The sequence below is a fragment of the Rattus norvegicus genome, chromosome 10 (genome assembly GCF_021556685.1).
Source record: "Rattus norvegicus strain SHRSP/BbbUtx chromosome 10, alternate assembly SHRSP_T2T, whole genome shotgun sequence".
Taxonomy (NCBI): domain Eukaryota; kingdom Metazoa; phylum Chordata; class Mammalia; order Rodentia; family Muridae; genus Rattus; species Rattus norvegicus.
The window spans coordinates 95,560,507-95,573,946 of record NC_141543.1 but is presented as its reverse complement, the minus strand read 5'-3'; the positions used below and the strand labels follow the sequence as shown (position 1 = coordinate 95,573,946).

Genomic DNA, 13,440 nt, shown 5'->3' with positions numbered 1-13,440 from the left:
TGTTTTATAAATAGTTTTGATTGGGGATTCTAGAGACCCAACTTAGGTCAGCAGGCTAGGTAGCAAGCACCCTAACCAGCAAAATTGTCTCATAAGTCTCATGCAAATATTTCAAAGCTCAAGATGCAGACTGAAGAAGTGGCTCAGTGGTTAATAGTGCTTTCTGCTCATTGAGGAGCTTAATTCATTCCGAACATTCATGTTGTACTTCACAACTGCCTGGTACTGTAGCTCTAAGTTCAGTGTCCTTTGACCTCTGAGGTTATTTATACAGATGACATACACACATTAATAAAACAAATCTTTAAAAATTAGTTGTGGTTAAGCTGATGTATAATTTTAGATAGAGCCTAATGTTCTGAAAAATGCCATGTGTGACATCTTCAGTGCCTCTGGAAGTCTTAAAAGGCTGATGCAATCACTCCTAGTTATAATCAATATGTTCAGGAGGCAGAGGCAGGTGGATTGTTCTGAGTTCAAGGCCTGGCCTTAAAAAAAGTTACAATGTGAACACTATTACTTTCCAATACTTTGTCATTCTGTAGTTTGTTTTTGTTGTTGTTGTTGTTGTTGTTTTTGGGGGGGGCAGTTGACAAAAGTTATACACAGGGAGCTGGAAAGATGGCTCAGAAGAGCACTAAGCCAGAGGATCTGGGTTCAATTCCTAAGCAAATACTTAGAAAAAAGTTCTACACAGTCTCCTCTTACCTATTCATTTAAAAATGTATGTGTGCGCTTGTGTATGTACATGCCTTCACACACATGCAGTCCAGAGCAACACTGTAGGTGAGTTCCTCAGATGCTGCCCATCTTTTCTTTCTTTCTTTTTTTTTTTTTTGCTTCTTTTCTTCGGAGCTGGGGACCGAACCCAGGGCCTTGCGCTTCCTAGGCAAGCACTCTACCACTGAGCTAAATCCCCAACCTCTTCTTTTTTCTTTTGATACAATAGTCACTGGTAATTGTCCTGGACCTGGCTGAGCAATCCAGAGCCTCAGGGCCTGCCTATTCCTGCCATTCTAGTGTCTCTAGGATTGGAAGACTGTGCCATTATGCTTGATTTTTCTATTTCCTTTTATTAATTTTTTATGTGTGGGTTTTGACAGTTAAACTCAGGTCTCTGTTCCCTAAAAGTTCATCAGAAACATAGCTTATAGTGTTCCTTTTTAAGTAATTTGTTCCTAGATAACTTTTAAAAGTTAATTAGAGGGCCAGAGAGGTGGTTCAGTGTGGATAAGAGCACTGACTGCTCTTCCAGAGATCCTGAGTTCAATTCTCAGCAACCACATGGTGGCTCACAAAATAGTGGGATCCGATGCCCTCTTCTGGTGTGTGTGACGACAGCTACAGTGTACTCATACACATAAAATAAATGAATCTTTTAAAAAATTAAATAGAGCAAACAGAGTTTCCTTAAGTGGTCTTCACAAAGGAACAATTCAAATGAGTTGCATGAATGTAAAGTGGTGTGAAAACAAAAAGAGGCAATTAGCTGTGCCTATCCTATGTAAGGGATATTTTGGAGGCTTTCACAACTAGTAAGTGTACATTTTCATATTTGAGAATGAGAGTTTCTTAGTAACAACTGAGTCTAGTAATATTATCATTTTTATTGCCACATTTATTTTCCATACATCAAAACTTGTTTGTATTACATGTTATGTGAGTGTTTTGCCTACATGTATGTTTATGAACTACATGTATGCCTAGTGTCTGAAGAGGGCTTCAAATTCCCTGAAAGTGCGAATTGCAGATGCTTGAGCTGGAAACATACTCTGAATTATGTGCAAGAGCAGTGAGTGCACTTGACCACCGTGCCATCTCCGCCCTGCATATTGAGCTTTCAAATGTTCTGTGGGTCTGGTGAGGTAACTTAGTGGGTTACGGTACACATGCTAATTTCTTATATATTCTCATCTTGTGTGTATATACAAGAAAAAAGTAGCTTAAAGGAATATATATTATATAGATACACACATCTCAAAACTTTTGATTTGGGAGTAAAGGGGGTTGCCTAGACCATTCTAAACATATACTTCCCAAAAGTTTCCTAAAAGTAAAGAATCATTCCAAAGAGAATTATTAACCATAAGCCATATATTTTGGTATGTTAAGATTAAATTTTATTTTTACTTTATTTGCGTGTGATGTCTGTAAGGACATCATCAGGTCATCATGCTTGGCAGCAAGCACCTCGATCCCTGTAAGATTCCTCTATTTAAAAATGTTTCTGACTCTAGCTCTCTCTCACGTCGTCGTTGTTGTTGTTGTTGTTGTTGTTGTTGTTGACGACTGTTACGTGCTTGTTCAGGTTTTCTGTGCTGTTCCTGGAGATGCCTCCCAATGAGCTGAGGCTGGGAACACATGCCACCATCTGTTGATGCTGGAGATAGGGTAGAAACAGATAAAGAGCCCAAGTTTTTATTAGGACACTGCTAGTCACATATTTAATGTATTTCTTTTTAGAGCATTAAAAAGAAAAGTCCTCCTGTTTAAATGATGTCATGAGGAATGTGTTATACAACATCTTTACCTGATTAAAAAACACCAATTTATCTGCTTTTGCTGTTTGTTTGTAAATAAGTAGCTTATACTGGCCTTGAACCTTTGATCCTTACACTTTTACATACAAAGTGCTGGAATTACAGGTGTGCACTGTTTTGCCCAGCATTTGTACTTAATAGTTTACTAGTTTTTTTAGATTTTATTACTTTATGCATATGACTGTTTTGCTTGCATTTGTGTATATACACCGCATTGTGTGCCTGATGCCTACAGAGATCAGGAGACAGTGTCATCCTTTGCAACTAGGGTTTCAGCTGTTGATGCGCTACCATGTGAATGCTTGGAAACAAACCCAGGTCCTCCACAAGAGTAGCAGTACTACTCTATTTCCTGTGTATACATGCATGTTTGTGTGAGAGTGTCAGGTTAGAGACACTTAAGAGCTTCCATGTGGGTGCTGTGAAATGTATCCAAGTCTCTGAAAGAGCAGCCAGTGCTCTTACTTCTGCAACCCCTGTTCTGAGCAACTTTTCTAAGCTGCCATAAAAAAATATCACATATCGAATAGCTTAGAACTACAGGCACAAGTTTTTTCAGAGTTCTGGAGGCTAGTAATTGGAGTGTCAGAGTATTCACCAGACCATTCTCTGTCTGAGGTTATAGAGTCATTTCTTGCCCTTTCCTGAGGGTTAGTGCTGCCTGTCCTTGGCTTCTTTTGGCTTTCTTTGGCTTGTATTTGCATTACTCATTGATGCCTGTCTTCACATGGCTAACTGTTTCTATATTCAAGTTTTCCTACTAAAATACAGCTGTTTGAGGGCTGGAGATGACTCAGAGAGTAAAGGCATGTCTGACTCTCAGAATTATGTAAAGCTTGTAGGGGAGAGCCTACTCCAGAGATGTGTCCTATCCCTGCAGCAATACATACCATACACACATTTAAATAACTAAAAATATACATAGAATGTTGTGTTTATGGTCCACACTAAAGGGTGTGTCTTCACTTGATGTCATCTGCAAAGATCCTATTTTGAAATAACTGTACAGCCTCAGGCTCTCAGCATGAATTTTGTAGAGGTACTCTGAGCTAACTTGGCAGGTACATCTTAAAATTTATTCCAATGATATGTTAATATGAATTGGTTTTTATATAGCACTGTAATAATAGAGATTTTTTGGGGAAATGTGAAAGGCCCTTTTTTTAAATACTAATTTTAATATTATCCACATTTGTTTAATTAATTAGATTCTGGGAATTGAATTCCTGGCCTTTATGTGTCCTGGACAAGTGCTACTATTGTGTTATCTGCCCACATTCTCACTAATTTACCTAGGATTGTTGAGTTGTAGATTTGTCTTTGGGTAGGAGATTAGGGGCCATAGAAATGTTTGCTGTGGGTTAGCACCAATTTTCTTATATTTTGGGGCAGACAATTAGAAAGCTCAGATTTTCCCCCTCCCTTCCTTCACATTCCATTTATCTCAAACTTGCTTCGACTCACTGTGTAACCAACGATGACTTTAAATGATCCTCCTGCCTCTGCCTCTCAAGTACTCAAGTTAAAGTTGTCTGCTATAATATTTGTCTTTTAGTTTTCTTTTTTATGGTTATGTTATGTTATGTGCTTGGTTTTTAGATAGCCTTTCACTTAGTAGCACACGTTAGCCTAGAACTCGGCTGTGTACCCCAGGTTATCCTCAAATTTGGAGTTCCCTCTGCCTCTACCTGTCTCTGTAATCATTGGGATTATAGAGGTGTGCATTACCACTCCTGATGTACTTTGCTATATGTTAATGTTACCTCCTTCTCCCTCTCCTCTCTCCCTCCTCTCTCTCCCTCTTTGAGGGTTTCTCTGGATAGCCCTGACTGTACTAGAACTCATTCTGTAGACCAGGCAGCCCTTAAATTTACAGAGATCTGCATGCCTCTGCCTTCCAAATGCTGGGAGTTAACCTTTCTTAAAGATTTATTATATACAGCATTCTACCTGAAGGCTAGAAAAGGGCACCAGATCTCATTATGGATGGTGCCTTATAAGACATCATGGTTGCTGAGAATTGAACTCAGGATCTCTGGAAGAACAGACAGTGTGCTCTTAACCTCTGAGCCATCTCTTCAGTTGAAGGGAGTTACCTTTCTTAAAAGTGATCTATTACAGGGGCTGAAGAGACACTCAGCAATTAAGCATTGACTATTATTCCTAGGTTTTGATTCCCAGCTCCCACATAGGTGTTCACAGCTATCTATAACTCCAGTCCCAAGGCATCAGATACCTTCCAAAGGCATTATATTCAAGTGGTGCATAGACATAGATTCAAACAAAACTCCCAGTTATGCACATAAAATAAAAATAAATGAATTTTTTAAATTATTAAATATTTTCAAGTAATCTATTCCAAAAAAAGGAAATCATTTAAGGACTGCTTTTGTTATTGTTGTTTTCCCCCTCCCCCTAGAGAGTTCCAAGGTTCAAACACCAATTTCTGTTCTATCAAAACTTGGGTGTTACCTTCTAATACTTAATGTACTCTATATTCCCAAAAGTGCCTTTTAGAGTTAAGTTTTTTGTTGTTCTCTGACAAAAGTACAACTTCTAGTGTAGCTTCCTACTCTTTTATATGATATGGTATCATTTTTGTTTTGGGAACAGTCTGGCCTTTAACTTGTAGCCAAGGAGGACCTTGAACTCCTCCTTCTCTTGCTTCTACCTCCCAAGTACAGTCCCAGTTACTGTTTGTATTGCACTCAGAGTCTCATGCATGTTTATGTTATTGTTTAAATTTTCCTAGGTCAGATAATTGGCTCCCTCTCTCTCCTTTTTATAAAATACTTCCTTGTCTTAGAAAGGGGGAAACAATGTGTTTTAAATCATAAAGATTCATGTAAAGTTTCATAGAGAAGTGCTAAGATAGCTTTCAAGTGAAGTATTCTTTAGTGAGTCTAGGATAGGAGCTGTAACAGCAACAATGTAGACGTTCGTGTTTGTTCCTCTAAGCTTCAGAGTAAATATCTCTGGCTAGAGGCTGATAACAGATAAAGTTAAACAGTCTTTAAATATTTTCTTTTTAACACATTTTTCTTGTTCTTTTCATTATGTTTTTGGAACATGTGTGTTGAATTTTTACTTTAATACCAGGCAAAGAAAGGCAGGGCTGATCTTTTGAGTTTGAGGCCAGTTTGGTCTGTAGAGTGAGTTCCAAGACAGCCAGGACTACACAGAGAAACCGTCTTGGTGGAAAAAGAAAAAAATTAAAGAGCATTGAAACCTGGATACAGAAAGAGCTAACTAAGCCAGGCATGGTGATTTAGGCCTGTAATTCTAGTACTTAAAGAGGCTGAGGCACAAAAATTTCCTCAAATTTGAGGCCATCCTGGGCTATGAACAAACACACGCACACTTACACAAATACCAGTTTTAATAAGAGATGGAGGGAAGATATACTTTTATTTTCAAACTGTAAAGCAGTTGAGCTTCCCATCTTATCTGTGTTATTAGGTGTCAAGGACAACCTTGTCTCATCTATTTTGGTTCTTGGGAGTTTCGTTTGTGGTGAATTCTGGTTGTTTTAATTTGAGTAGGGAAGCTTGAGCTTCTCAAGAGTTGGTCTGTGATACTAGACGGTCTTTAAAAGCAGAACTCAGTCTAGATGGAAATGATGCTGCATACCTTTAGTCCCAACCCCTGAAGGCTGACAGGAAGAGGATCATGATTTTAGAACTAGCATAGTCTGTATTTCAAAAGCCTTGTCTTGATTTGACCATTGATCACTACTCCAAATACTTCAGCCTCATGAGAATTTTGTTTGCTTGTTTTCTGAGTTGGGTCTTATATGTCCCAAATTGGCCTTGAACTGGAACTCCTAATGGTTTTGTCTATTCCTTTCAAGTTCTGACATTACCATCATGTCCAGTTTAGATGTAAAATTTTCAGAAACAATGTATAAGAATTCTTTGTACTTTTTGCAAAAAGATTTTACTTTTAAATTGGTAAGGTTTAGGAGGTCGATTTAACCCTTATGAATTAAGGAAGAAAATATTTTCAAGATTTTGTTTTTTGAGACAGTGTATTATGGGCCAGAAAAGTGACCTTGAATCTGGCCCTTCTCTTATCTTCCTCAATGCTATATGTTGGGTATGAGGCACCAAATTGAGACTGAAGTTTCTTTTAAATGGAGAAACTTTTAATTAAAGTATGCTACTTTTTATTAAGTTTGAAAGCTATTTTTACATATTCATTTATGGCAATATTTTCAAATATTTCTTTGTGGTTTCATATGGACTTTTTCAGGTTGAACTTAAAGACCTTCACACTAAATACAGGGGTGGTGCTCACCTTTACACCCTCTGGGGGAAGGTTGGCAGGGCAGCAGGAAGATCTCTGAGTTTAAGGACAGCTAGGGCTACACAGAGAAACCCTATCTTGAAAAACAAAACAAAACAAAGAAACAAAAAATAATCCAGGGCCTTGCACAGATGAGTACAAGTGCTGCACCACTACGGTATGCCCACAGTCCTAAAATAAGTCTCAGGAAAGTAAAGCTACTGCTTTTGGGGCTAGTTTTGAGCCATAGATTAAGGGAAGGGCCTCTGGTTAACAAACTCTGAGCCCCAACCAATTTGAGATTAATTCCTAAACTTGGTAGTTTATACTACTCACACTGTTTTTCTACTCTTTGTCCTACAGGGCTTGATAGTCCTTGGGGAGGCATCTTTCCCAGATCACACAACAGACTTACTTTCACTTAGTTCTGAGGTGAAGACAGATCATGGGAGTGATAAATTGGTAAGTATAAAAGATAGAAAGGGGGAAAGAAAAAGGTAGCTCTTATAGGTCAATAAACTACAACCACATATAAAGTTACAGAGTAGTGGCTGGATCAGGGCACATAGGTATAACATACTCGTACAGTTTTAGTAGGATAACTTTTCTGGACCAATGTAATTAGGGGAGCAGGCTCTTAAACAAGTTGAAGCAAAAGGGATAGCCAGCCACATTTCCTGTGTTTGTGTGTGTGTGTGTGTGTGTGTGTGTGTGTGTGTGTGTGTGTGTGTGTGTGTGTGACAGAGAGAGAGAGGTACAGATTCCAAGCACAAAGCTCTGGTTGAATCCTTAGCACTGAGTAAGCCAGGTGTAGTAGTGATCACCTGTAGTCCCAGTGTTTGGGAGGAGTATCAGAATATCGATCATGTTTTGCTACATAGTGAGTTTGAGTCAAGGCTAGAAAATAGTGGAACCATGTCTCAGGGTTTTTTGGGCTATACTTCCTAAGAGATGAACATAAAGTTCTGGTTAGTGGTGGTGTTTTTGTTGTAAGTAAAAATAAGGAGTTTGGGGATTGGGGATTTAGCTCAGTGGTAGAGCGCTTGCCTAGGAAGCGCAAGGCCCTGGGTTCGGTCCCCAGCTCCGAAAAAAAAGAAAAGAAAAAAAAAATAAGGAGTTTGCTTTATCTATTATTAGTGTTAACTCATAATTTGGTAGAAACCAGTAAGAGTTAAGATAGAGATGTTTGAATTCTGGAAAGGTCTTCATCTGGTTCTGCTGGGTTTGGTTTTGCTTGCTAGTGTTGAGACTGGGTCTTACAAACTTTCTCAGGCTACCTTTGAACTCTGTTACTTCTTCTGTTGCTGTGGTCAGATAACCTGATGAAAAGAATGAATGTTCACAGTTCCAGGAGACAGTAGGTCATGGCGGGGAAGTCAGGAAGCTCTTGGTGTAATTAGTTACACATCAGCAGTTAAGAAGCCAGGAGGTATAGGTACTGGTGCTCAGTAAGTTTTCTTCTTTTTGTAATCTAGGACCCTATTTCAAGGGATGGAGACACTTACTAGTTAACCTAATTTATATAATTCCTCATACATAGGCCTATCCAGCCCCCAATAAAAGAAACCTTATCTATAGGACTGGAGAGATGCCTTAGTGGTTAGGACACAGGCTGCTCTTACAATCAATTCCCAGCATCCATGTGGTGACTCACAACTACATATGACTCCATTCTAAGGGGATCTAGTGCCTTCTGGTCTCTGCAGGCAGCACATGCACATGGTGTGCAGACATGGAAGCAAGACACATACACACATAAAGGAAAGGAAAAACAAGATAAACATAAAATCAAAAATGAATATCTATCTTTTGGAAAGATAGTAAAGTTAATAAATCATTAACAATACAAAAGAGAAAATGTAAAAACAAAAAGTGCCAACATGAATAAGGACTGTCATTACAGACTTCACAAATAACAATTTTATAAATATCTTAATACTACTTACTTTGGCTGCATAGATGAAATATTCAGATTCTTTAAGAGATACAGATTTCTGAGAATCACCAAATACAGTCATTCCTGGTTATCCTTTGGTCTTCCCTTCTTTTACCCTTTCCCATCAGTCTCTAATAGAGAAGTTGGTAATGTTTAAATATAACTTATAAGTACCTCTATATGCTTTTGTCTGTTAAATAACATTTTGATTATTTAATATAACTACACTGTACTTTGTGGGGTATAACAACCCCAAAAGTCCGTGAATGTTCACTACAGACGTCCGTCCATCTTCTGTCATTTCGTATTGACTCACTCTGTAGAGGTGGCATTTGTGGTTACATTAAGACAATTATAAGTAGTGAATTGCATGTTTTGTTTACAAAATGAATTTGTATTTTTAGATCTTTTAAAACCAAAATCTGATGGGAAAAAAAGTAAGAAAAATTTCCATTACTCTTCCTTCTGAACTTAGAAACAAAAAACTCTCAATAGCATTATAGCAAATCAAATAAATGCTTATAGTTGCCTGTGTCATAAACAACAAAATGGTTTCTATTGATCTATCATTGGAGTTGGAGGCAAACTAGAGCAATATGATAGCCTGTTTTAGAAAAGCCTTGAGTGTGGCTCACCAGTAAGAATGCTTGCCATCAAGCTTAATGACCTGCATTCACATGATGGAAGAAGGGAAAACCCCCACAGGTTGTCTTATGGCTTCCACATACGTACATACCATTGTTATGCACCGTTCTACACACAAATAAATAAAATTTAAAATGTTTAAAAAATTGTCAGTGAATTGTGACTAGAAGCGAACTTCCTCAGAAAGTGTCTATTTAGTGTCAGTGCTACTTGGTAAAACAGTGCATTTTCGCCTGTGTAGAAGAAAACAATATTTCAAAGGCATGTTTTTTGTCATAGGCAGAATATAAAGCATTCAAATTAGAAAAGACAAAAGCAAAGTTGACTTTTGAAAACTTTATACCATTGGACATTTTATATGTAAAAGTCTTAAGATAAAAATTGAATGTATTAATAAATTCAGTTGCATTTCAATTTATTGACAGCAAGTTATTGAATAATTAACCATCAAAAAACCACAAACCTGGGTGGTGGTGATGCGTGCCTTTATTTCCAGCACTCAAGAGGCAGAGGCAGAGGCAGGCAGAGGGGCAGAGAGGCAGAGGCAGGCAGAACTCCAATGCTGAGCTGGAGCTACCCAAGGAAACTCTTTCCAAAAGAAAAAAAAAAACAAAAAAACAAAAAAACAAAAACAAAAACAAAAAAACCCGAGAGAGACATACAGCTGAGAGTATGACAGTACACACCTGTAATAACATCACATGTGAGGGAGGAGCAGATCAGGAGTTCAAGATCAGTCTTTACAGTCAGGCTAACCTGGGATACATGAGACTATTTACAGATTAGGGGAGGGGGGCAGAATGGAGAGAATGGCACACATGTTGTCAATTACGTTTCATCAAGTCATCAAATGTCAGAATAATTCATTGGCTGTGAGGGATGTGGTTCAGTGGTAGAATGCTTGCCTATACTTGGCATGAGTCCCTGGATTTGATAACTTTTGTTTGATACTGTATAAAAATTAATTTGAGTATCATTAAATAATTTATATCCATACATAATAGCCCTTATTTGAAGAAATCTGTAAAGAAATTTTACAATTTTTTTCATACAGAGTATAGCTGTGTAAGTCAAGTTAGATAGATTCTGAGTCCCACTACTTTAGCCTCCAAAGCGCTATGATAACAAGAGCTACCATGACAGTCAATTGTTTATTTAGCATGATAGAGTGTATGTTTTCTTGTTTGCTTTCTATCTTTTATATTGAACCTCTTATTACCCAGAGTTTGTCAATTCAGCTAGTCCAGCTAGACAGTTTGCTCTGGGAGCTCTAGATAATAGGAATGCCACTCTGGCCTATGATTTATGTAAGCCCTGGAGATCTAAACTAAGGTCTTCATTCTTGCTTGGCAAGTGTTTTACATGCTGAACCTACTGTTTGCACAGCTGTTCATTTGGTTATTCATTTCAGAGTAACTCCTTTACCATTAATCTTATTTTATTTGTGTGGGTTTAGATTCAGTTGATTGAATTACCTAGATATGGCATTGAGAACTCCCTCAGATTGGCTTCTGTGGCATTTTTACTTGTTTACTTAATGATCTTAGATTTTTGTTTTGAGGTAGTATGTGACTAAGCTGTGCTGGCTGGCCTTGGAGAACAGTGTCTAAAGACCAAGATCTGGAGGCATTAAACCGGACTGTTATTGTTCATACATCTGTAACACATCTATTTTTATTCCATTGTCTGCTCATTTGTATATATTAAAAGTCATGAGTTGTAGCAACCTCGGCAATACTAGAAAGGGCTTTGTAGAGACGAGGACCTAGAGAGCGATGACTTACTGGTTAAGAGCACTTGTTGCTCTTGCAGAGGCCTTGTGTTCAGTTCTCAGCACCCACATCATGGCTCACAACCTGTGTAACTCCATATGCCTTTCTTATGAGGGTATCAGGCACGCATGTGATTGACATATATACACATCCAGCAAAATAATCCTACACATAAAATAATCTAAAGATTAAGACAAGCCTAGCTACATTGTGAAATCCTGTCTGGATCAACAAACAAACAAACCCATGAATTGCTAACAATGGATCATAATAGTTTTCACTTTGTTACTGATAGTTACTTGTTTGTTTTTGTTTTGATACTTGGTATTGCTTTCCCAGGCTCACCTCCAGCTCACAGCAATCCTCTTAATTCTGCCTCCTGGGTGCTACAGCTAGAAAGATGTGTGCCACTACATTTAGCTGTAATTCAGTAGACTATGTGAAGAGAGCTTTATGATTAACCAGCTCATATGAGAAACAACTTTACTAACCTAGAATACAGTGTTCATGTACAGAATGTTGTCGCTATTATATAGTCCAAATTGCTTTCTGAAATTAAGTAGAAATTTTAGATTTTTTCCCCCCTTTCTTTGTTTGCCTGTTTCTTTGGTGGGGTTTTGTTTTGACACAAAGTCAGTCTACACAACACTGGCTGTCTTAAAACTCACTATGTAGACAGGCTGGCCTAGAACTCTCAAATATTTAAAGGCATGTGCCACCATACCTTGCCTTCCTTGTGTCCTTTTTGGTGGGTAATAATGTTTTTGTGATAGAGGTGTGTATTGTCTTCCACTTATCATAGTCCCCTACAAAATGGTTGAGGTCTGGGGTGGGGGTAAGAAACAATAATACAGTTCTAAAAGGCTACATTTTTCTCTTTACCTCCTTTCTCATCTACCATTACTTTTGGGTTATCTTTTTTTTATTGCTTTTTGTACACAAATGGGTGTTTGTACACTGTTTTGTTGGTGTGCGTGTGTTTGTTGTTGTTTTGAGATGAGATCTCAGCTGAGAAACTGAGCTGTAGCTGAGAAGAGCCATGGCTGGAGGACTAGGGATTCATAAGTATCCTCTACTACCTCACTCACATCTCCTCTAAAGACAAGTCAACTTCCTTCTGGTATAAATGCTGTTTAAACGACCATTCAGTCCTAAATTCAATGGAGGATTTTGTTTAGTAAAAGCATTCTACCTCTGACTATTGGTTAATAATGTCATTAAAGTATTCTATATTTTTACCTTTTCCTTCAACTGAACTACTAAGTATTTTTATTTCTCAGAAGTATGCTAAAAATGTAAACTCTTCAGTAGTTCAGGATAACAGTCTTCTTACCTTTGGTTAGTCATGAGTAACTTCTTTTCCTTTCATTCCCTGGGAATATTGAGTGGTGTTTTGGCCTGATAAAGGTTGGAGGGTAGAGTTAAAGGGATAGAAACTGGCTGGGAAATAATGATCCATTGCAATAACTGTTGACTGGCTCTAGGTCCCTTTAAGTAAGTTGGGCTGTGAATGATGACGTTAAGTAATTAGGATTTACTATAATTTATAACCTATTTCCTTAGGATGGATGGATGGATGGATGGATGGATATATATTTGCAACAATGTGTATGAATCCTGTTTTAGGTTTATTGGACTTTAAACAACACCTTCTTTTGAAATTTTGAGAATAGTAATTTAAGGGATGCAAAGCCCTGGTTCAGTTGCTAACACCATACAAGCCTGGCGTAGTGCTACATACCTGCTGTCATCACCACAATGAGGTATCAGAAGTTCAAGGTCGTTATCAGCCAGATGAAAGGAGGCCAACCACGAATACATGTCTCAATAATCAACCCACAAAAAGTAAAGTGCAGTGAGGTGTGTGACCTCATTTTAGAATATGCTTAAACTGATACCAGATAAGTAACTCAGCAGGTATGGAATATTTACAGTCTTTGATTTCCATTTAGGATAATATCCTGGCTGAAGTGCTAATTTGTACGAATGACTGGTGCACCTTATTTGTAGTAAACATTTGATGTTGTCGCTTAAAACTATCTTGAGTGTCAGAAGACTCAGCTGGCACTTGCTCCAAAAGCCTGGTGACCAAAGTTCAGTTCCCCTGTACCCACTGAAAGTTGGAGAGAACCAAATTTACAAAGTTGTCTTACAACCTCTGCACACAAGCAAGGGCACCATACACAGACCCAGAATAGTATTTTAAAGAACAAAACTCCAAAACTATGCTAAGTATCATTGAAATGATGGGAACTTTGAGCTA

The 13,440-nt window shown here is 38.0% G+C and overlaps 1 protein-coding gene across 10 annotated transcripts in view; it reads left to right on the top strand.

Annotated features, from left to right (window-relative positions):
- Kansl1 (KAT8 regulatory NSL complex subunit 1) overlaps nucleotides 1-13,440 on the top strand; it is a 130,791-nt gene that overhangs the window by 87,211 nt on the left and 30,140 nt on the right. For 6 of the 10 annotated variants that reach the window (XM_087573230.1, NM_001427727.1, XM_087573226.1 and 3 more), the window contains 1 exon segment: nucleotides 7,188-7,286. The exons of the other annotated variants lie outside the window; for them this stretch is intronic. In XM_087573230.1, coding sequence (XP_087429356.1) covers nucleotides 7,188-7,286 — 99 coding nt within the window. 10 annotated transcript variants of the gene reach the window in all.